Here is a 23,757-nt window from a genome sequence, read left to right on the forward strand (position 1 = left end):
GGCCCCCTGCTGCCCTTTCATCTTCCCCGGCAGGCGCCCGCAGCTGGTGCATCCCGTGATCGCCAGATCTGCAGCCTCCATCCGCCTGTGTAGCCTGACCGCAGAGTGTGGATGGGGGCCCGTGGCCACAGCAGACGGGCGGGACAGGTTACATGACCGGGAGAGGATGTTAATTACAGAGCTCACCCCCTACATATGCCGAAGCCGCTAACGCCCCCCTGGGCGAGCCAAGATAGACATCAGCTTTTTGTCGAGCATAAAAGCTGGGTGGAGACCTGGGGATTTGTTTTATCACCCCTCCAGCTAATGACACGGTTGGACTGTGGTGCCCAGTACAGGAGCGTAGGAGCATTTAGACCAGGGATCATGTGGGCAGCAGGGGTGAAAGGAGGTGTAAATACTGAAGATGCTCCTCCTTTTGACTGTCTGGCTATTTTTCCCCTCTTGTTCTTCCTCCGTTGGGTCGGCTCCCTGGTTTTCTTTGGACTTGGCCCCGTAACTTTTGGACTGGAACTCGTGTGCGCCCCGCCATTTTGGGACCCTCTCCTGTTGTCGCTCTTGCCCTGGGTACATCGTCCATGTTAAGATGATTTCCATCGATGCCCACGACCAGGGTCCGCCATTTTGTTGAATCTTGTCCTTTCCATTGGTCCCTTGGATTCCATCCTGCTGACCTTCAGACATTTCACTTACACTGGACTGCCTTATCTCTTTCTCACCCTCAGGTCCCCCTCTCTCCTCTCACCAATCTCAGCCTCCAACTCTTCTCCCCCAGATACCGCTCTCTACCCCTTTTTATTTTAATTTTTATTATTATTTTTTTTATTTCTCTTTTCACCCTGTAAATATGTGATATATACTTGTCCAAGCCAAATCGCTGCTAAAATGGAATCTTGAGAAAATCTACTATATGTATGTATGTATATATATATATATATATATATATATATATATATATATATATCTATATATATATATATAGATATATATATATATATATATATATAGATATATATATGTATATCTCTATATATATATATATATATATATATATATATATATATATATATATATATATATATATATAGATATATATATGTATATAGAGGTAACTCTAACCCTCTAACCACTAGTATATGTAGTAGACCTTTGTAACCACCTAGCATTCAGAAAGCAACTTAAAACTTGGATATTCGACAAGTAATTCCCCTACCCTTCTTCAAGCGCCTTGAGACCCTCTGGGTATGTAGTGCGCTATATAAATTATTTGACTTGACTTGACTTGAGTGACTTTACAACTTGTACATTTGCACTTTTTTCTATTTGTATCTCTCCCCTATGTGACTTTACAACTTGTACATTTGCAATTTTTTTCCCTGTTTCTGTCTTTTATGTAACTCATGTAATCCTAAGTCCTTATGTATCGCAACTGGTTCTTTTGTAAAGCGCTCTGACACCTTCGGGTAATGTTCGCGCTATAGAAAATCACATTAAATAAATAAAAATAAATAAGTTGCAGTTGCCACCCAAACAATAACTGCAATCTATTCCCTGGTGGTCTAGTGGACTTTGTGCGCCAAGATTGGGGCTAAATACATCCAATTAACCCCTACAGAGGCAGAAAGACGTATGCCCCGGGAGAGCACAGGCCCATGTCCAGGGAGGGCTGCCCCTTCCCAATACAATACTGCCAAAATATTCATTGGTCTAGTGAGCGGGAGCATGCTGCTGGGTAAACAACCCCTATCCCCCTTCTGAGTGGCAGAAAGACTCTAGTACCCAGCTGTGAGCAGTAGGCCCATGTCCAGTGGACCGCTCCCTCAAAACAATAATGATTAAAAACTATTCCCTGGTGCTCCTGTAGGCCTTCTGCAATCCAGAGAGCAGATTCAGGGTAAACATCCCCTATTCACCCAGATTGGGGGGGGAGACAAAAAGACAGTGATGCCAGAGGGTGGTGGGGAGCACAGGCCTATGCCCATGGGGGGCACACTCTTCCCAAAAAAAAATAATAATAGTTAAAAACCCAAGTTCCTGGTGTTCAAGTGGGTTTTCTGCCACCCCTTAGTTGGGAGCAGATTGGGGGTAAACACCCCCTATCCACTCTCCCTTTGGGGGAAAGTGGGGAGTTGGGGAGGTAAACTGTTACACCTGGAATTGAGGGTAAAGCACCCTCCCCAACCCACCCACCCACCCCGCCCCACAACACAATGATGGGTTCTTGGTGTCCAGTGGAGTGGATACTTGCCCTAGGGAGAGAGAGCGCTGGAAAGTGGGCATCGCCCACTTACCAATGCAACCTTTCCTGTGTTAATGGATGGATACTAGGGTGCAGAGTCATGCTCCGTGACACGGATCCAAAAAAGTGATATTAGTTCAGTATGCTTTCAGTTCCGTTGTGTTCTAGTTTTAGAGCATGAGAAAAAAACAAAAAAATAAACAAAAAAGGTTTTAAAAAAAACAAACCAGGGCGCAGCAGAAGCTGTTTCTAGGCGTCCAGACTTTGAGCATAAAAAAGAAAATCCTTCTAATTTTTAGAAAGGAATCATTTAATTTTTCAATGCGGTGAAAGACCTGTTGACATCCTGGGCACTACAGAGCGGGCTTAACAGAGGAGGAAATCTGTCTCATTTACATATATTTTTAAAAAGTGGAATGCAAGCATTACATTATACAAGTTTATTTCTTGCAAGTATAACAACATATCATTGATATTAATTTCCATGTGAAAATAATTAGCATTGATTTCAAAACTTTTCTTATGACATTGATATGAAGTGAAAGCGCAACTAGATCATTTGTAGTATCAGGTCTGAATATTAAGGATATGCCATTTCTGATGGTTATACATTATAAGTGGAATGGAGTAGATAATCAATCAGGCGCGACTACTCGCCAGCAAGGGTCTCAAGGCGCTGGTGGGGAGGGGTGGTGCAGGTTCCAGTCCATCAAGGAAAGGGATATGTAACAAAACATTACCTTGTGCCACTACAATCAACTTTAATCAACTTTCGTTAACATGACTTTAAAGAGGGTATACACCACGAATGCATGGAAATGGGTTTATTAGCATGATAACAAATTATGGGTTTCAATTTTTCTCATAAATCAGTATGGGATACAGGACCAATTAAATGGGCTTCATATGTTTTAAATTGCCATCTTGTGCCTAGGCCACCAATTTTTCTTCGCTGCTATTGAGGAGGAGTTTTTGATGACTGGAAAAGTTATAAAATTTTGGGGTGAACTGTGTGATGTTTTACTAAGTTCTGTACTACTAAAATGGATAAATGAGAGATGTGAAACGTATTCTAGCATTTTAGTGGTGGAATGCCAACAGCAATCTTTCTTTAATTATCTTCTAAATTTACCTATGATATAACAAACTTTTTTTTTTAACTCAATATGTCCAAATGAGATGTGAGATCTGCCATAGCGATGTTGATTGAAGATATTACGAGGTATTTGATTTAGATAACTATATTGGTATTTAAAATAAATCTTGATTTCGGATTTGAACGAGTCACAATGAATTTTATGTTTAAATTCTCCAATAAGAAAATCCGTGTAATGTTCTTAGTAATTTGTAACTTACTTTTTCACTAAATTTTTGGATATAGTTGATGTTATTTTTTATCTTGACTGCAGACTTACGAAATCGGTCTTTCTTTAAACAGGTTTCTGCATGAATATACCATATTTAAGAAAATTGCACTGTTTGGATTGAAGTATATATCAATAAAGATCAAGGAAATTCACTGGATCACAACGAAATCAGGTGTGATTTAAAATGGGTTAAAATATGCTCCATTAATACTGGAATGCCATTCGATAACTTCCCATTATTTTTATTAAAATGTCAAGCTCATCCTTCCGAGAATTTCTCCCATCACAAGCTGGCCACGAGTCAAAGAAAGCTAGTAAGGTGCCTGCAAAAATAGCAGAGGAGAGAAAACACCAACAGAAAAGGAGACAAACAACTAACTACTCCAATAAAACATCTTAGGATACGGAGTCCTACTAAAACATAACACAAAATGGAGTTTGAACTATAGAAAAATATTTTTTCAGAAGCCTGCATATGGATGCTAGCATTGAGAGCAAAAAAACACTAAACTGGCCCTGCAGTTTCAAAGCATGATGGGATAGGAATGTTCTGAAATTACTGAAATGACAGTTATCATTATTGCTACTGCCTAATATTAGGACACCGTTTCTCATTTTATTTCTCAGTTGTTAATGCTTTTCTATAGAGGTATTTTCTGTCTAATGCACCTTATTAAGACTGTTTTGTTACGTAGGTTGCATTTAAAAAGTCAGAAAATATTGTCTCATAAAGGTAAACTTTCTTTATATTACACTAGCACACGCACACAACAGGTCCAATTTAGACAGTTCACACTTACTTACTTCAGGTGCAAACTGACTAGCATTTTCTGAATCTTTCAAAAGGGGACAATTTTTTGCTGGCATCTGAAATGCCCATGGACGCTGATCCGTAATGATGGAGCAGATCCAATTAAAGATTTTATTCCTTCTGAGTGTGATTCAAATCCTTCAGCTTCAAGTTATAGATAGGTTTCTTACCTCTCCGAATAATTTAATTGTTAAATGCAGATACCCTGAACGTAGTCTTTCTTTGAAATTGAGGCAAAAAAGTATTCAATGAATTCTTGCTTCCAGAAGTAACTAGTGAAGTCGTCTTAATACAGATGTTATACGATTATATTTTTGATCCAATCTCTGGAGTTGAATGTAACAGGGGTTTCATGTGCACAAGCAAGTTTTTGGGTGTGTCGATAGAAACTGCATTTCCATGTGAAATTACAAATGATTACATTATTAAAGGGAAAAGTTAATCATTTTTAAGGGAAAGAGGACAACTCTAACTGATTGGGCCATGATTCGGGAAAAGCCTATTCATTTTTTTTTCATCAATCTTTGTTAGCTTCTCGGGCAAACAGACACATTCACTTTTTTCTGGGTTTATCTTAAGGAAGTTTGAAAATATCTACTGCTGAATGTTTATTCGTTTTTGTTTAGGGTGGCTTGATGAAAGTGAACATTTTTATGTAAAGTTGCGATTGGACATGCCAGCCTCTTCCTTCAGAACTCTCAGCAGCTCACTGTACAAATTGAACATTGCGGATCAGGCATCTTATGGTACCACTACTACCACTAAAAGACTACCTAAGCTTCAAGTCGGTGGCCCCTTGAAGTTGAATACCACATGGTAACACAATAGGCACAATCGAACAATGGTAGCCAGAGGTGAAAGACATGCGACAGGAGAACAAGGATCAGCGATCTGAACAGAGCTTTTCCTAGTGCTAGAACAAGCAGTTTAAGTCCGAAATAAGAACTGCGTTTCTTGATATTAAAAATCTGATTTCCAAGAAAAATAATAGTTGTTTGATAAAGTATTCAATGTCAAGAATATGCATTAGAGTCTTAAAATCGAGAGAATGGTATTGAGAATGGAATGAGGACAGATGTACAGAATGAAAGCTACATAAATTACCTGCAGGGAGAATGGCTGACCAAAGTCCACCCGTAGACAACCAAGTCGGCTAAAGAGTAAACAAAGAGCAGCAAAAGCAACAGAAAGCAGGCTGGGCTGGCCAGACAGCAGCTGGAAGGACATACGACAAAAATATCAAATACGAGAAAGGGCGTCTTTACTCTGCAGAAAATATTAACTCTTCCTTTCCCCTCAGACAACTCACACCATCAGTCACTGCAATCACCCTCTCTTCACTCCATTCTCTCTGCCAACTGACCTTCCCGTCCCCCTTTCCCCACCCTCACAACTATCCCCTAAAACTCTAATACTCTGCAGCCAGGCTTCTCTTCTTCAACTTTAGTATTTTTCTGAGCCTTGTCATGGCTCTCACCTTTTTCCAACATCTTTAATCTTCTGCAACCAGGTCTTGCTCTGCCTCACTCAGGTTCCAACTTTCTCACCAATATGAGAAAAATTGCCTCTCCTTTATAAGTATCTCTACACTATACATCCTTCTTTAGCAGATTGCCACTTCTTGCTCCAGAGCTCATTCTTCTACAAGGTCTAACCCTTTTGCTCCAACTCTCACTCATCCTATAGAATGGCCATCTCTCTAACCTCCATCACTCGCTCTTACTTGATGTATCTCTACCTACCCATATCAAACTTATGAAAGAAGAGCAGCTGGTAAAGCTTTTGCAGAGAGGATACTGTCACTCTGGAGTGTGCATTCGTTACCAAGACTATCTGCACATGTCTCTAGTCATTCAAGGGACTCTAGCCTTGCTACTACCAAAGATCTGCTGCTCTTACCCATCGTACTAGGTTGGAAAAGCCAAGATTGGTCTCATATGAAATCCCAACTGGTACCAGGAATACATCAGGCACAGCACCAGAAAGCACAGCTGCACAGACCAGCTCCAACCACTGCCTGCCATAAGGACACAAGCACCGGGCTCCAGAGAAGGGTTCTTCCAGGAACAGGACCAGACTGTTACCATCAGCCAGCAGCATCTCGATGTACTAAGAAGAGGCAAAAAGAGGCAAGAATTACAACCAGGACCTAGTTTTTTTGAGTGTGTGCAGGTCAGCACCTTCTTATCGGAGCGTGAAAGAAAAGAGAATTGTTGAAAGGATGAACATCCAAGTAGACTAATAGGTACATTGATCCCTAACTGTGTACTCCAGAAAAAGGAACTCTGAGGCGGACCTCACTGATCCAAGAAACGGGTAACGGAAAAGGAAGATCCTTAGAGAGGGAAGGGGGGAAAAACACAAAAAAAATAAGATCTCTGGGATAGAAGATGCTTTGATCCTAGACAGTCATCAGCAGAAAAGGATAATCTCAGAAAAGAGAGATAGGAGATCCTAGAGTGAAGATGAAGGCTCATTGTTGCCCAGGACGATGGAAATGAGGCAGGCACGTTGGTTACATGATTGAACAATATTTTATTTAATCAACACTCTTGTGGACAGTTTGTAAATGTGAATGGCATTTAAATGATATCTATTACATTAGATTACAACAATATGAAAATATCTAATCTCTTTTCTCTCTACCATGCGGTTCGTCTGAAGGAAACGTAACGGTGCTGTGTGCAAGACATTGCCTTAGCATAGGCATATATTTACGGGCTCTTTGGAATCACCTTAAGTTTGGTATCCTGAATAGCAGTTAAACAAACAATAGATTGGAGATGTTTAAAATAGCGGTTGAAGGATGTCCCCTTATGAGGGGATATATTCATTGGACATTTGATAACACTTTAAATCTGTTATTTAGACTAGTAATTAAATAAATAGGAAACTGATGCTTTTAAACAGAAGATGAAGGTATACAAATTTGTTAAAATTGAACTCTGGTGTATCAGGAAAGCAGGATCTTTCTGGCATCGATAACCCCACTTTTTGTCTTGTTTCAGTGTGCTTTAACTCTAGTTCACTGGTATCTTGCTAACCAGGACCCAAGTGACTGTGTTCTCTCCTCTCTCCTCCAAATGTTCTGTTAAGTACTTTCAACACGCCACAACTGGCATACTGGGGTACCATAAGTCCCTAGTGTATGTCACTTAGGCACCCAGGGCACTGGTACACCAGGGGTCTCGTATGTGCAGCATGATTGTGCCACCCATAGGAGCCAATGCAAACTGTGTCTGCAGAGCTGCCATCGCAGTCTGTGACACAGGGTGCATGCACCCTTCACTTCAGATATAAGGTTTCCCTTATATCCCAGTCACTGCACTTAAACCTAGCAGTCACCCCTAAGGTAGACCTTTCAGTCCAAGGGCAGGGTGCATGGTTCTAAGGGTGTGGGCACCCCTGCACGAAGAGAGGTGCCCCTACAAAACCCGGAATCCATTTCCGGAGCTTTGTAATTTCAGAACAGCCATTCTAAGGTATGTAGTGGACACTGGCAAGTTGAGACGTCTAATCACATAATGGCTGCCCTGAACCTGGTAATGTTTGGTATCAAACATGTTGGAATCACTCGAATACATTGATTCCAGTGTTAATTGCATGATACCATGTACTGGGGGGCTCCTTAGAGGAACCCCATACCTGCCACCCCAATACCTATCTGTGTGGCCTTCCAGGGACTGGCTGCCGGCCCATGCTGTAGCCATCCCTGGAAAGTGTTCTGCCCCCGTTGATGAGCTTAACTCGGGCAGGGGAAGCAGAACAAAGGATTTTCTGCAAAGGAGAGGTGTGACCACCTCTCTTTTAGAATTATGTAGGGTCGGGACGATTCGGAGCACCATCAGACTGCACTGAAAAGCACATTCGGTGCCTTCTATGCATAAACCAGTTTTACCCAGTTAAGCTGCCCTTGGCTTCCGTGCTGGCGTGAATCTACACATAGGATAGGGAAGTGAGCAACTCCCTGTCCAGCTACTACAGAGGAAGATGCCCTGGAGCTCCTCCAGGTGGCCACTTTATTTTGCTATTTTAAATCTTGCCACCTGGGAGTGTCTGACTGGCTAGAACATCTGAGTAGGGTCCCTGATCCTTATGCTAGGTGGGTCACCTGAGAAGAGCTCCTTCCTTTTTTTGAGAAACTTAAGGACTCCCCTGAGGGAGGGTCCCTAGATTCGTACCAACAACATCTTCTAGAACCAACTGCCTGTCGCAGAAGACTGTTCAAATAATCTTTTGCTGGTGGACACTGGAACTCTGCTGTTCTTCAAGCCTTGACCCATGACAAGACTGCGCCTGGTAGTGCTGCATCTTCGTCCCTGTGCTTTTCCAAAGTTCTGCAACTCCGTGGCATGCATCCTTTGAGTCACCAAGGACTCAGCCTGCATTCTAGCCTGAAGGAATCTCCCTGAGAGCAAAGGGGTCACTTCCCTGCACCTGCAGGCACCTCGACGACCAACTTGCTGATCTCGTTGTCCCATGGATATCGCCCGGCTCTGCAACATAGGTGGTGGTTTGTTGACAGTCTAGAGGCCTGATCAGTCTTCCCTTCAAGTTGGGAAACTGTAATCCTCCAGCCAACACAGACCACCTCCCTGTGCACCACATCTGCTTGTTTTCACCAAGGTTTGTTGGCTCGCTTCACCAAAGGTCTTCAAGTTCCAAGTAACCCCTGCCCCAAGCAGTGCCCAGCTACAAGCTTGTCGTCCTGCCTGCATCCTCTGCATTATGGGCATTCTTCTCCTCTGTGCTGCTGGGACTTCCTTGCGACTTCCTGTGATTGCTGCGAGGGGGTCGTAGAGGGGGTTCAATCGATTCCTGCTGTCTCTCCTACGTGCTGAGGCTGGCCCTGACTTACCCTTTTTAGGTTAGTCCCACAAACCTACCTGGTCTTCTAATCTTCTTCCCTGAACAGTTGTTTGCATTTGCCAGGGCTTGTTAGTGGTCCTGCTGGCCATTGACCTGCCTGCACTCAGAGACCGACGTGGGACAACTCATGAAAGCCTCTTGGGCTCCTGCAACGTAGCCTGGTCTTCACAGCTGTTGCTACCCCAAGAACATTCAACCAAGGCTGGTATTGTACTCCCTGTGCCTCCTGGTCACCTCAGAGTGGTTTGGAATCTGTCCCGCCTGCTTTCAGGTTCTTCTCATCTGGATTCTTTGCCCTGGTTCCAACCGCCTGGTCCATAAGGCTCTGTAGCTCCTGTACTTCCACGACTCTCCATAAGTGTTCCCCCCTATGAACCCGGGCTCCCTGGAGCAGGTATCTGTATTGTCTGTGTATCCACAGGTGGGGTGACTCTCCAACCTTCCTTAATCCAGTTATTCCTTCGGGGTCCTCTGGGAAAGGTCCTGGAACTCTAATTTTCCAACCGCTACTTACCTTTGTTGTCCTTTGGATGTCTGATCTGGTGTAACCACTGTGCACCCCTGCACCTTGGAGTCCCTGGCTTCTCACCGGTTTCCTTGCTTCCCATGGAGTCCTCCAGCCTTGGCTACGAGTCCTGTTTTGGAACGCACTCCACATTCCACTATTTTAGTACATAGTTTCGCCCCCCTCTCCCCCCCTCACCCCCCCCCTCCGTCGGGCCCTATGTTTTTGTCTATGCTACTTATCGATTTTCTAAGCATCTTTTGTGTGTACTTGATATCTCCGGGTAGGAGATATACTAAGTTAGTGTTTAGTGGGTGGTAATAAATAAGTATTTTTCTACTCGCCTGGTGTGTTTTTTTCTTGTCTGTAAAACTTACTGACCGACTAAAGTGGTACATGAACAGGCTTTACAGCCCTTCAGGATAAGCCTTTGCTGCTCTCCACAGCTACACTTTGAGAGCTTTGGTTTTCAGGGACCTAAACACTATCACTAAGGGTTGCCTGGACTCAATACACAGTGACTCACCATTGGTGTACACCATATACTGAGCTAGCCTCCTACAAAACCTATTAGGAAGTAGTTGTGAAAATTAGCTTAAACTTTCTTGGTATTATAGTTAGTCTTGGTCGACTCCTCACCGTAAAACACTCGTTGGCTGTCCTTTGACAATCTTTGTCAATGTTGTGGATACTGAATTGAACACAACTGGTTTCACATAACATTATTTACAACATATACCAGGATCACTTTTAATTGATGTTTTTAGGAGGAATACAATTATCTTTACATTTGTACCAAAAAGTACGATTTTTTTTTTTAAAAACAGTAGGATAGAGTCCCCCGCACAAATTCTAGCATTTTTGAGATGCAACTTTTCATGTAAAGTGAAACGAAGAAGCATGCTGATAACCTATGCAACTATAGCAACCTCTTCAGAATGTAATCTCTCTTCTTTATGTTAGTTCAGCATTTGACACAATGTTTCAAGCTTTGCCCCTGTTCTATTTCAACTCACCAACGTGGTATTACACTTTCCCATATTTAGAATGTTTCTTAGGGAAGCTTTTGGATTTCTAAAGTCACACAACAGTCCAAGCCCACCCATACACACCACTGTCTGCAGGTTCATTGTTTCTCCAGTTCCTGTCTAGATCCCAGTTGGAAAGTAGACTATCAGTAGTGGTAAATATGCATCTACCACTGGCAATAAGCCATTAACCCAGTCTAGGGCTTAGAATAGGTCTCAGAAACATATTCCCATGCTCCACCACTGGTAGCTTGACTGCGAGCACGCAGGATTAGCTTCAGAGACCGGTACGTAAATCATTTAAAAAAAACAATCCAGTAAACAATTAAGACACAACACATAATAAAAATACAACACCAATTTATAAAAACAAGAAATATTTTTATCTTTAAAATGACACCAAAACGAAAAGGATTCTATGTAGGGAACCTGAAATATGATTTTTTTTTAAAAATAAACACTTTCCAGCACTTGGTCACCTTCTGGAGTTTTTTTCCCAAACCTTTCCAAACATATGGAATTTATTCCTGAAGTTCCTCTGGAGGGTCGATCCAAAAAGTCCAAAACACAATCCAATGGCCTGAAAGCTGTAAGATGGTCCTGGAAAGTTTGGGACCACAATCCCCACAATGCACATGGGCCAAACTCCTTAAAAGTCCACTGGATGTACTCCAGGCAGGGGACTCTTGGTGGAGTTGACGCAGGTGAGCCCTGTTAACTTGTAGCTTGCAGGAAGCCAACTCTTTATTCCTCTTGAAACAAGGTACATCAAAAGGGCTGCAGTTCCAGATAAGGCATCAGGCACAGTCCGTCAGAATGCAGGGCCGGATGGTGAAAATCAAGTTTCCTGCTTGGCAATCCCCCTTCTTCTCTCAGTTTCAAGCAGTAGTGCTGAGTGGCTCTGCCCAGGCCAGACACATATTCGGTTTTCTTTGGGGTCAATCAGGAGGGCACTCCTGTCCAATGAGGTGCAGGGCTACACCCCAGAGCATGACCATTCTCTCTAAAAGTGTGGCACAATGGTCTCCCAGAAAGCACTATTTCTCCAAAATTAAATATGGCTGAAATATCATCAGAGAAGCAAGAGCTAGCTAAACCAACCTCCAGGATGGCTCATATCAATAACTCTCCTCCCTCCTACATCTGCAAATTAATTCCTTAAGCCTGCAATCTGGCTGGGTTCAGAGTGGAAGGGGCCAGATGGACCTGGCTGCTATGCCTGTCACCTACCTGTGAAACCAAAGCTTTACAACCCTTCCGACATGCTCTGGCATTCCTGTGGAGCGAAGTCCTCTTACAGCAGATAGCCTTCTCTCCCTAGGTGCCAGTAATCACCTCAGCAAAGCAGCCTGAATAATCCACTTAACTCTGACTAATCAGGACAGTCGACTGAAAGGATTAATTTTAGGCTTACAGAAAATAAAAGCCTTATAACTTCTTTCTTTTCTTTACATGTTAGGATACATTCAACAACAGCATATTGTTGGATTTATCAATACCATTCTTTCTCCTAAGTCCTTGAATAATCTTTTTTGGCTGTGCCTTGCGATAGTTATGGATTCATAAACTATTGAAATGTTAACCCATGTGGCTAGGGATCTACAATGGGGAAAATTAAATATCCAGTTTCTCCAGCACCACGGCCTATAAAACTACTTTTATAAGGACCTTGCCTACAACTACATGACACCCCCCCCCCCCCCGGGAAACCTAAGGGAGACTTTAGGGTTCCTGAATATGCAAAACTAATGTAGATCCTCACTCCACCGTGCCCCTAGCACAAAATTCTATTTTGGGAAGCACTTTACGACAATTAGGGAAGTGAAATTTGCAATTTCTCTATCCCCAGGGTATATAACACCTCTTTTATGAGTGTCCTCCTTATTAGTACCTGACCACCCCACCCCTGAGTCACCTAGGGGAGACCCTGGGGCTACCTAATATACCAAAATATTGTACTTTATGAATTTTTAAGTGCCCCGAACCCCAAAGTCGAGTTTGGGCACAATTTACATTTAAAAGCAGTTCTGCAATACAGGGCTGCTTTTAAAATGGCCTCAGGCTCTCAGCAGTGCATACATGCAAGAGCAGAAAGGGCTGCTGGCCTCTAAACTGCCATGCCCTATTATATACTAGGAACAAGTTACTTACCTTTGGTAACGATGTATCTCGTAGAGACATATGTTAGTTGAAGATTCCTTACCTTAGAATTTCCCCTAGGAGTCAATCTGGATCCTGAGATTTTTTCTTCAGCAATACCCCTGCGTGTCGGTAGGTGGCGTCGGTCAACCCCACGTCCGTCTTCGGCGTCGCCAAGATGACGTTGCGGTGCCTACCTAGACGCCGCCCCTGCGCGCTGACATCAGTTCTGACACGACTTTCCACGATAGAAGCGCAGAGCCTTGAAAGACACTAATCACTGGTGCACCGCAACCAGGGCCCTGAAAGGGAGTCCCTATCCCTAGATATCAGTTCACTGAGCGGGGAGGATGGGTGGGGTAGTAAGGACTCTACAACTAACATATGTCTCTACCAGAAACATAGTTACCGAAGTACAGTAACTTGTTCACCTAATAGAGACTGTTAGTTGTAGATTTCTTACCTTAGAATAGATAGCCCAGCAATACCATTCCCGGAAGCGTGTCTGCAAACCAAGTTCACGCTCACAGGTGCTTACTTTCGCCATACCGTGTTTCTGGACCCTAGACCCTGGGCTTTGATTATCGGCACAACTTGCCACCCTCCCGCCGCCGCAGTGGTTATCTTTTGCGGCCGCAGTGTAGAGGGTGGCAGCAGCAGAAACTACACTTCCCAGGTTCCCTCAGCGGCGGACAGACGCCACACAATCGCGCCGGGCCGCGCATAAAGATGGTGTCACCCCGGTGGAGAGGGGGACGCTCACAGGTGCTTACTTTCGCTATACCTTGTTTCTGGACCCTGGACCCTGGGCTTTGATTATCGGCACAACTTGCCTCCCTCCCGCCGCCGCAGTGGTGGTTATCTTTTGAGGCCGCAGTGTGGAGGGTGGCAGCAGCAGAAACTACACTTCCCAGGCTCCCTCAGCGGCGGACAAACGCCACAAAATCGCGCCGGGTGGCGCATAAAGCAGGGGTCACCCCAGCTCCACTGGACGCCGGGCGAAGCCCAGGCAAAGGGCGGGCCGTTTGGTGGCCGTTCGGGGGCCGAATGAGGCCGGGCTTGGCCACCCCCCTTGGCTCTCGAATGAGATTGATGCTGATTCCATCGTAGGATTCCACAGTTCCTCATAGTAAGAACTGTATATATTAGTTTTTTGGTTTTCTGTGCTTACTCAGCCCTTCTTTTACCATCGATATGCCCTCTTCAAAACCTGCTAAACTTGACAAGTCCAATACGCACTCTCTGACAGCAATTGATCGTATGCTTCAAAGGACTATTGGAGTAGTGACTAGCGCAATTGAGCATACCGAAAGACGCTTCTCGTTACCCGTGGGTCATTGCCCCCGCTTTCTAGGATTAACCTTTCAGGTACAACCAATAATTCCCAGGATTCGTATCTATTACCATCATTTGTATTTCTCCCACGTATGCCTCCTATAACACATGCACAGCATCTCCAAAAGGATACTAGTATCATGGAACTATCTTCCCTGCACTCCACAGCAATCTCCCCATCGTTGGCTGAAGATAACAGTGCCTCATTGGTGGTAGCTAGCAAGGTTAGGTCCCCTCCACATCAACCTGACGGCCAAGATAAAGAGGGGGATATTAGCATTCCCCTTCAATTACGCGAACAGTATCTCTCACCCAATTCTACAATAGACCTCTTAGAAAATGAAGTCCTAGAGACTTCATTGGAAGGTACCTCACTGACATTACCCTCTCACCCATAATTCCTAAAAGTCAGGTCGCTCGTAGAAAGAGGAAACGAGGGGCGGATATATTCCAAGGTAGAAGCGCTAAGTCTAGGAAGAAAACAGATACCAAACAAGGGAATGCTAAAAACATAGAAAAAGAACGGATATCAAATGAGACAAATGTGCAAAACAACGATACAGTACAATCCCCTATAATTAAAGAATTGGTTGGGAATTTTGAGCACTTGATTAAATCATTAATATTACCCATAGTACACAGGTTAAAAATTATCAAAGAAAAGCTAGGAGAACTGGAAAGTACAACTCAAACCAATGTAGAACTCACAAGGGAGCTTACCAAACAGACAACTAGGAATACAGCATGTTGGAAAGTTCCCATCCCACCAGCTTCTCAGGAAAAACACAACAGACCTGACATTAAAACAACTAAAGGGAGAAAAAAAAAAAAAAAAAAAAACACTTCTGAAAATACAAACATGGTCCAACTTCCACAGCCTGTGTTAGCTCTTAAAAATCCCCCATCTTTTTCTCAAAGTCAACCAGGCTTAAATAATACTGGGGTTAAAAGCACGATGGCTACTGCAGTAAACAGTGACTCCAATGGGGAAAATAAAAGTAGAATAGATGGTAAAATGGTTAAAAATAAGGATATTCCTATACCTGGTAATAACAACCTAACAACCCAAAGTAGGGCAGAAAAAAGAACCCGGCGTGAGATTCAAATTACGCTTCCGCCTGAATCAGCCCCCTATGTGGCTGTGCTGACAGGGGTTCCTGAACTACTTCCAGGTCAATATGAGGACTTTAGGAGTCTCAAAAACAAAACCATATATTGGTTAAAAAGGAATAGACCCCTTCCCCCAAACAATAATGGAGAGATCCTACATGTGAGAAGGACTAAATGGTTGGGTGTGAGACCAAAGGACATCAGTGGAGATGTCATAATAATTAACTTTAAAGACTATAGAGTCATGAATTACCTAAATGATTGGTACCACGAAAATGAGAACCTGGGGATACAGCTTCAGCAATTAAATTACTTTTACCCTAGGACACTGACATTAGCCAAACACCAACGGGAGTTTCAATACCATAGAAAACAAGAGGCTTACCAATATCCATCCTCATTAACAAATAGATTCCATGCTCTCCTAGGCCTAGATGGTATAGACTGACGTACCTAGGGAACCTCTTGCGAGATAAACCCTCAACCCCAATCACCTCATCAAGGTGAGCAACCACCAGTACACCCTGAACCTAGAGTTAATAAGGGAGATATATCCGGTCCTCCGTTTCAAACTATCATAACTGATTTAACGCCACCACCCTCATAGGATCCACTACCTCCTTTAAATAGGGAAATCCCAGGCTCGAATATTACCTGGAATGTGGCGGGTCTTGCTGGAAAAATAAATGATACCAATTGGCACTTAATAACAATGACCCACTCCATCATTGCCGTACAGGAAACATAAGCAATTGAAGAACTCCATCTTTTGGGTTATAAAACTTTTTTTACTCCAGCTATACTTAGTAGAAGAGGTAGACCTAAGGGAGGTTTATCCCTGTACCTGTCAATCACCACTGGTCCAACCGTCCTAAAATCCTATATGGATAATAACTACTACCAAATCTTAATTACCTCTTGGGGCTCTCAAAAAATTTCTATAACAACATCCCCATACCAGAAGTAGAGAAGGTCATTAAAACATTTTCAGCTACCCTTAATACCATTAAAGAATCCCTAATAGATGACATGGCCGTTATATGGATAGGTGATTTTAACTGTTCCATATGCCCAATTAGCTTAAATGGGGTGTGTGGTTTGGAGGATGAAAAGCAAGGGGCGATATTCCACCATTTCTGCCACACAAAGATTGGGGATCTAATGAATAACATAATGGGAGATCATTCCTTAGCCTTTACTAATGAGCTTTGCAACCCACCTAAAATTTTTAGTCCAACCTTTAATGGTAGAGGGGCAAAATCAATTATAGATTTTGCACTCTTTTCATCCCGATATGCTGCCCTTGTAACTAACTGGGAGACTGTTATTATAGGTATGAGTGACCATTATCCCATTTCGGTTACATATAACTCCGACTCTAGTAACCGAGTCCAAACTAACGTCACTCGTTATGACTTTAGTCCTACCCTTGGGCAACAAAATGGGTTTTGTATTAAATGGGAGAAAGTAATCCCAGAAAACTTTGCAAAAAGTCTGATAACTAGTACCCTTAATGAAATTAATATTTGTCTCTCTTCAGAAGAAGAACCAATTTCTGTCCTTAGATCTTTTAATTAAACTTGCTCTTGTATTAAAGAGCTTTTGGTGAGAATCCCTCATAATACAGTTAAGGGATCCCCCGGATGGTTTGATGCAAACTGTACAAGGGCACTTTCTGCACTTAAAAAAGTCCTACACTTCAGTTCATCCACTAGAACTCAGATTCAATTTGCAAGACGTAGATACCGTAGTGCTCATACTAATAGGAAAAAAGATCTCAAAGCTAAAGCCTGGTCTGCTCTGCATTTGGCGTCCGAACAAAAGGATAATGTTGCCTTTTGGAAGGCTGTAAATGCACCGTTCTACCGAGATCGACTGGGCTGCCGCATAGACAACGCAATATCAGCACAGTAATGGGTGAAACATTTTCAGGCTCTTTATAGTACTCCAGGTGCCTTAGAAGATTCTCTTCATTTAAGACCTACAGCAGTAAATACAGGTATTTCCTTCCCAATAGATATTCATTTTGAAATGGAGGAGGTTCAAAAAGCTCTAAGGGAAAGTCCAGCGGCTAAAGCTCCTGGACCCGATTGCGTTCCCATTGATGTTTTTAAAAATCTCCCTGATCTCTGGGTCCCAATACTTACAAAAGTACTAAACTCCTCAAATCAAATTGGTTTCATGAAGACCTGGCAAGAGGCAGTCCTGGTTCCCGTATATAAAAAGGGGGACAGGAATGATCCTGTCTGCTATCGGCCTATTTCGCTCCTAGATGGCATAATGAAAATGGCGGGCAGGATCATTCTTGCCCGTATACAGGAATGGCTCGAGGACCACGATGTACTATCCACACTACAATATGGATTCAGGAGAGGGAGAGGGACAATAGAACAAGGTCTAAATCTTGCCCTCATCACTTCTAAATACATACATGCCAAAAAAAACAACTTATATGTAACATACGTAGACCTTAGTTCTGCGTTCGACTGCGTAAGGCATGATATTTTGTGGCAAACTTTAACGGACATTGGGCTACATAACAGGATACTTATTTTAATCAAAGAACTTTACTCTGGGGCTGGTGCACGTGTAAGATATGGCAAAAAAGGGGAACGTTCAGATTTCTTCCTGATCCATATAGGAGTAAGACAGGGGTGCATCCTTGCACCCCTGATTTTTAAATTATATATAAACGATGTGGGCTCCTTCCTTACACAACACTATTACGATTACCCAGTAATTAAGGGAAAACGCATTCCTATACTCCTCTACGCTGATGACGCGGCGATTTTATCACAGACAAAGAGGGGACTGCAAAAGGTAGTAGAAACATTTTCACAGTATACGAGTGAAAGGGGGCTACATATAAATGTTTCTAAGACATTTACTATGTCATGTGGTTCGAATAAAGCTAGAGCACCTTGTAGGATTATTTTAGGAGATAGACGTGTTGAGTTAGCGGACACATTCTGCTATTTAGGTGTGCATTTTGATAGACAAGGAACCTGGAAGCCCGCAGTAAATGCGAGAGCTCTAGCTTTTAACAAAGCAACTGGAGCACTCCTAAACTTTGCCAAAAGGATAGGGTCTAGGCCACCCAGGGAGCTTCTCCAAATTTTTAAAGCTAAATGCGTTTCAATCGGAACATACGGAGCGGGCCTATGGGGATTGCAGCCTGTGGAAGCAATTCAACGCATAGAGAATAAGTTCCTACGATACCTATTAGCAGCTCCAAAGAGCACATCTACATATGTGCTCCACGCTGAACTTGCTATACAACATATTTCGGATATTATAAAAATGGCACCAATTCTACTCTGGCACAATATCTGGACTAACCCTGCCACAGTATTAAATAGAACCATTATAGAGGACTGCTTGCTATGTGAAGGGGTAAAAAATATCACATGGTTCTCTTACATAAAAAATATTGTATCCGAATTTGGTCACCCGGAATATTTCTCAAACCCAACTACTATGGACCTTGTTTCACGATCTGTGCTGAAAAAAACTCTGCCGGAACATCTTGAAATGAAAAGATGGAACAAGGAAAGGTCCAAGATATCAGTCACCAACCATGATGACGGTACACTGCATAGAATCATTCAGCTGTATCTTGTAGTAGACCAACCTTTTTTCTTTTGCAGGCTTTTAACATGTTTTCGCTTGGAAACTTTTTATAGACTGATAACCCTGCCAAGGTGTAACGACTGGTCCAAAGAAAAAATAACCTGTCCATGTGATGAGGTGTCATTCCAATCAAACATTCATTGTACCCTTTACTGCACTTTCAACTCCCATCCAAGGCGACAAATCTTGAGACCTCTTTTACTATCCTGGGGAGTAAGAAAGTCAAGAGAAGCATATAACAAATTAAGGACATTGGATGATTACTACACCATTAATATCATAACCATGTATCTGAGAGCAATATTGAGATTGAGAAGGACCATTATAATTGAATACCCGTAGCTTGCAATGATGAATTGATTTTTAAATTCTTATTTTAACTTAATTGTACCCTCTGAAATCTTTGTCTATTCTTAAAAAAAGTTAAACTGAATTTTAATATTGTTTTTTTTTATCAAAAGTGTAATTTTTATGAATTTTAATAACTGATCGTATTGCACATGCTTTTATGAATTGTTCTTACACTTCGAATAAAGCTTTTGAACTTGAACTTCACACGAGAAAGTCCTGGAGGACTGGACGGGAAAAATAGCCGATCCTCTGGACTTGACTGTTCAGGCAATAGTGTCTGTTAAACGTGTGCAGAGATGCCCACAATGCTGCTTGGCAAATACCAAGGAGTGGGACTCTGCATGCCAATGCAGGAGTTGCTGCCTTAGCCCAAGTGGAATGAGTACGCAATCCCACTGGAGGATCCTTCTTACCTAAAGCACAGCAGATCTTAATACAAAGGACAACCCATCGAGAGATCGTACGTTTTTGAACAGCCTAGCCTTTCTTGCCACCCACATAATCAATAAGGAGTTGATCATCCACCCGGAAGTCTTTGGTGTGGTCAAAATAGAATTACGTCGAGGGTCCAGATAGTTGAGTCTCTCCTCTCTGGAAGGGTGCAGAGGTGGGAAAGGTGATAGATTGTCCTACATGAAATGATGTAGCCACTTTAAGAAGGAACGAAGGCCTCGTTTTAAGCACCACTTTGTCCCGATGGACAGAGAAGAAAGGGGGCTTGGCAGACAAAGCGTGAAGCTCACTGACCCTGTGAGCAGAGGTAATGGCAACAAGGAAGGCAGTCTTGAGAGTGAGGAACCTGAGAGGACAGAGGCTTGAAGGGAGCACACATAAGAAATGTGAGGACAAGATTCAAGTTCCATTGGGGCATTATTAAGGGAGATGGAGGAAACAGATGAGTAATGTTCTCAACGAGTCTGTTAACAATAGGGGACTTGAACAAGGATGGCTGATCTGGCAGCCGAAGAAAAGCAGAGATAGCTGCAAGATAACCTTTGAGAGTGCCCAGAGGAGATCCCTGCTGGGCCACATAAAGTATATACAAAAGGACATCTTAAAGAAGGGCAGAAAGGGGATCCGCAGCCTTTGCTGTGCACCATGCTACAAACTTGTTCCATCAACAGGCGTATACCAATTTAGTGGAGGGATGCCTGGCTGCCAAGATGACATCACAGACTGTATGCGGAAGGTCGAAAGCTGTCAACTGTCACTGCTCAATCTCCACTCAAGGAGGTGGAGACTGGACAGGTTCAGGTGAAGAACGGTCCCCTACTGCTGCGACAGACGATTCTCCCGAAGAGGCAGTCTGATGGGAGGATCGATGGCCATGCTCAGAAGCTCTCGGTACCAAACTCTTCATGCCCAGTCCGAAGAATAACTTGGGCCCGGTCACGCTTTATCTTCTTGAGCACTCAGAGCATTAGTGGTACAGACGAAAATGTGTGAAGGAGGCCGCAGTTTCACTGCGTTGTTGAGCGAGTGCCGCCTTGGAAACTCTAACACGCCATACTGCCGACATTGTCCTGACTGCCACTAAAGGGAGATCTAGGCCAAGGACCTCGGCCGTCCTTCTCACCACCACAGCATAGGACGCTCCCTGCTCCGTAGCCACAGTAGGGAGTGAAAGCAAACCAGTGTCAGGAGACCACTGGCATCAACCAGGTCCTCTCACCAGTCCAGTTCTTCCAGCTGGTTGGTTAAAGGGTCTGGCGACACCTCCCAGTCTTCATCACCACCCTCTTGTCGAAAGGGAACACCAGGGATAAACAGGGGAACAAAAGTACCCTCTGGCATCAGTTCTATATCGGTCCAGTTCCGTGTCCAACTCGAGGATGGGGGTGGTGTCATCCGGGGGCACAGCCAGTGCCGGGGGGACTGTCGGCGAGATCGGGGTCAGCGAAGGTCGAGTGAGGTCGACCGGCATCGATGCAGATCCGGCTGGGATCTGTGGGGGTCCTCCGATGCCGGCCCCGGAACCACTGGCAATGAAGGCCCAAAACCCCTGACCAGCTCCGTAGGGCTGTCCAAAGACAAGGTGAAAGGCCTTGTCACACTGTCTGAGTTGGGAAGGGGATGCTCCGGCTACCGGAAAGGGTGGGAGGCATGGAGTTGTCCCTGAAACAGGCACTGGAGACGGAGCCTTCGAGCGACGACGCTCCGAGTCCCGCGTCGTGTCAGCCAACCGACGGGGAGAAGGTGAAGAGCGCTTGTGCTTCGTCTTCTTCTTGTGTTTTGACTTACCCGAGGACCTTGACGACTTGGAGTGCGACGAGTCTTGGGGGCTCTGCGAACGGCGTTGTGACCTTCCTCTCGAAGCTGACCGCTGGGCCTTCAAAGAATTTCGGGACCGCTCCCGCAAAGTCTTCGTGTGCATGGCCCGGCAGTCGGAGCACGACTTCGGATACCACAAGCACACGAGGTGCAGATCTGTCACACACATCACCGTGTGACAAGAGCCACAGGGCTTGAAGCTGGTCTGATGTTGTGACATCCCACGTACACCAAGAGTCCAAGACTCAAACAAAGAGGACAACAAAAGTTGCAAAAAGCAAGCCAAAAATTGGCTAAGGGGTAGCTCTCTACGGATCTCCGCTAATCTGGCGCGAAAAAGAAAGAACTGTTGTCAGAGTGCAGGGGTGGCATTTAAGTAAGGGGTAGTGGCAGTTCCTCCTGACCCGCTAGCTCGCCAGAGGCTACAGTATTGAGCCTGCGCTCAAACCTAAATGTGCTTTGTGATTTGCCTTAAATTTTAATCTGTGACTGAAAACGGAATTATTTGTGTTTTTAAAATTTGCCACTCGCACTTCTTGCACTCACTGATCTAATCGCCACACTCATCTGATTGGTGTGCAGTAGCCGCATTTCGGGTTGTCTGTTCGTTCTCCCTCTGATTAGCAAGGGGGAGGACACCACTTCCTGTTTAGAATTTGCTTGGCGGTTAGCGCTCTAGCAGCTGGTTCTCTCGGGGCTATTTAGGCTGAGCCTAACATCTACGCGCTGCGGTAAGGGGTAGTGGCAGTTCCTCCTGACCCGCTAGCTCGCCAGAGGCTACAGGTTTGAGCCTGCGCTCAAACCTAAATGTGCTTTGTGATTTGCCTTAAATTTTAATCTGTGACTGAAAACGGAATTATTTGTGTTTTTAAAATTTGCAACTCGCATTTCTTGCACTCACTGATCTAATCGCCACACTCATCTGATTGGTGTGCAGTAGCTGCATTTCGGGTTGTCTGTTCGTTCTCCCTCTGATTAGCAAGGGGGAGGACACCACTTCCTGTTTAGAATTTGCTTGGCGGTTAGCGCTCTAGCAGCTGGGTCTCTCGGGGCAATTTAGGCTGAGCCTAACATCTACGCGCTGCGGTAAGGGGTAGTGGCAGTTCCTCCTGACCCGCTAGCTCGCCAGAGGCTACAGTATTGAGCCTGCGCTCAAACCTAAATGTGCTTTGTGATTTGCCTTAAATTTTAATCTGTGACTGAAAACGGAATTATTTGTGTTTTTAAAATTTGCAACTCGCATTTCTTGCACTCACTGATCTAATCGCCACACTCATCTGATTGGTGTGCAGTAGCCGCATTTCGGGTTGTCTGTTCGTTCTCCCTCTGATTAGCAAGGGGGAGGACACCACTTCCTGTTTAGAATTTGCTTGGCGGTTAGCGCTCTAGCAGCTCAGTCTCTCTGGGCTATTTAGCCCTCGCCCCTTGGTGAGCGCGCAGCGATCGCGCGCAGTGGAGCCGAAGCTACGCCGAAGAGTAGCCAAAGAGTAGCCCGTCTGCGCCCGTCCGTGACAGGTCGGGGCCAGGGGCCACTCACTCTGTTCTTTTTCTTCTTCTAACTATCATGGCCTCTTCAGAAGACACACGTCTCAGGTACACTCCTCAAACCTTATTAGCTCTTCGACCTCAGGGGCTACAGAGATGCGATTGCGATAACTGGCCATGTCCAGAAGGTCCCTTTTCGTGTCTATTATGTAGATTTCAAGCCACTCCCAATACTATTATTACCGGGCTCCCAAAGTCTACCAAAACAGCAACGAAAGGCTGGAAAAGCTTTCTTTTAAATGTTCGATCACTCCCGCGACATTGCGTCGAGATATCGGACACTATCCAGAGCCTCAAACCGGAAATATGTTTCCTTACGGGAACTTGGCTAAAGCCACATACTGTCCCATCTATAACTCTGGGAATCCCCCTAGGATATAAAATTCTGAGACAGGATCGCCCAATAAAAATAGGTGGCGGAACCGCCATTATATACAAAGAAAGCCTTCACATTACAGTGATAGAACAAACTATACTACCTTCTATGGAAATAATGATCTTTAAAATAAACACAGGAACTAAAGACCACTGGAAAGGTGCTCTAGTGTACCGGCCCC

The 23,757-nt window shown here is 44.1% G+C and overlaps 1 protein-coding gene across 2 annotated transcripts in view; it reads right to left on the reverse strand.

The window, feature by feature from the left end:
• Positions 1–23,757, reverse strand: part of GPAT2 (glycerol-3-phosphate acyltransferase 2, mitochondrial) — a 1,776,577-nt gene that overhangs the window by 1,012,768 nt on the left and 740,052 nt on the right. The window contains exons 10-11 of one of the 2 annotated variants that reach the window (XM_086944750.1): positions 6,317–6,526; positions 5,522–5,632 (exon numbers count right to left, since the gene is read on the reverse strand). In XM_086944750.1, the coding sequence (XP_086800876.1) occupies positions 5,522–5,632; positions 6,317–6,526 (321 nt within the window). The remainder of the gene's footprint in view (positions 1–5,521; positions 5,633–6,316; positions 6,527–23,757) is intronic. The other variant, XM_086944751.1, reaches the window with a different exon arrangement.

This window comes from Lissotriton vulgaris, chromosome 11 (genome assembly GCF_964263255.1).
Source record: "Lissotriton vulgaris chromosome 11, aLisVul1.2, whole genome shotgun sequence".
Taxonomy (NCBI): Eukaryota; Metazoa; Chordata; class Amphibia; order Caudata; family Salamandridae; genus Lissotriton; species Lissotriton vulgaris.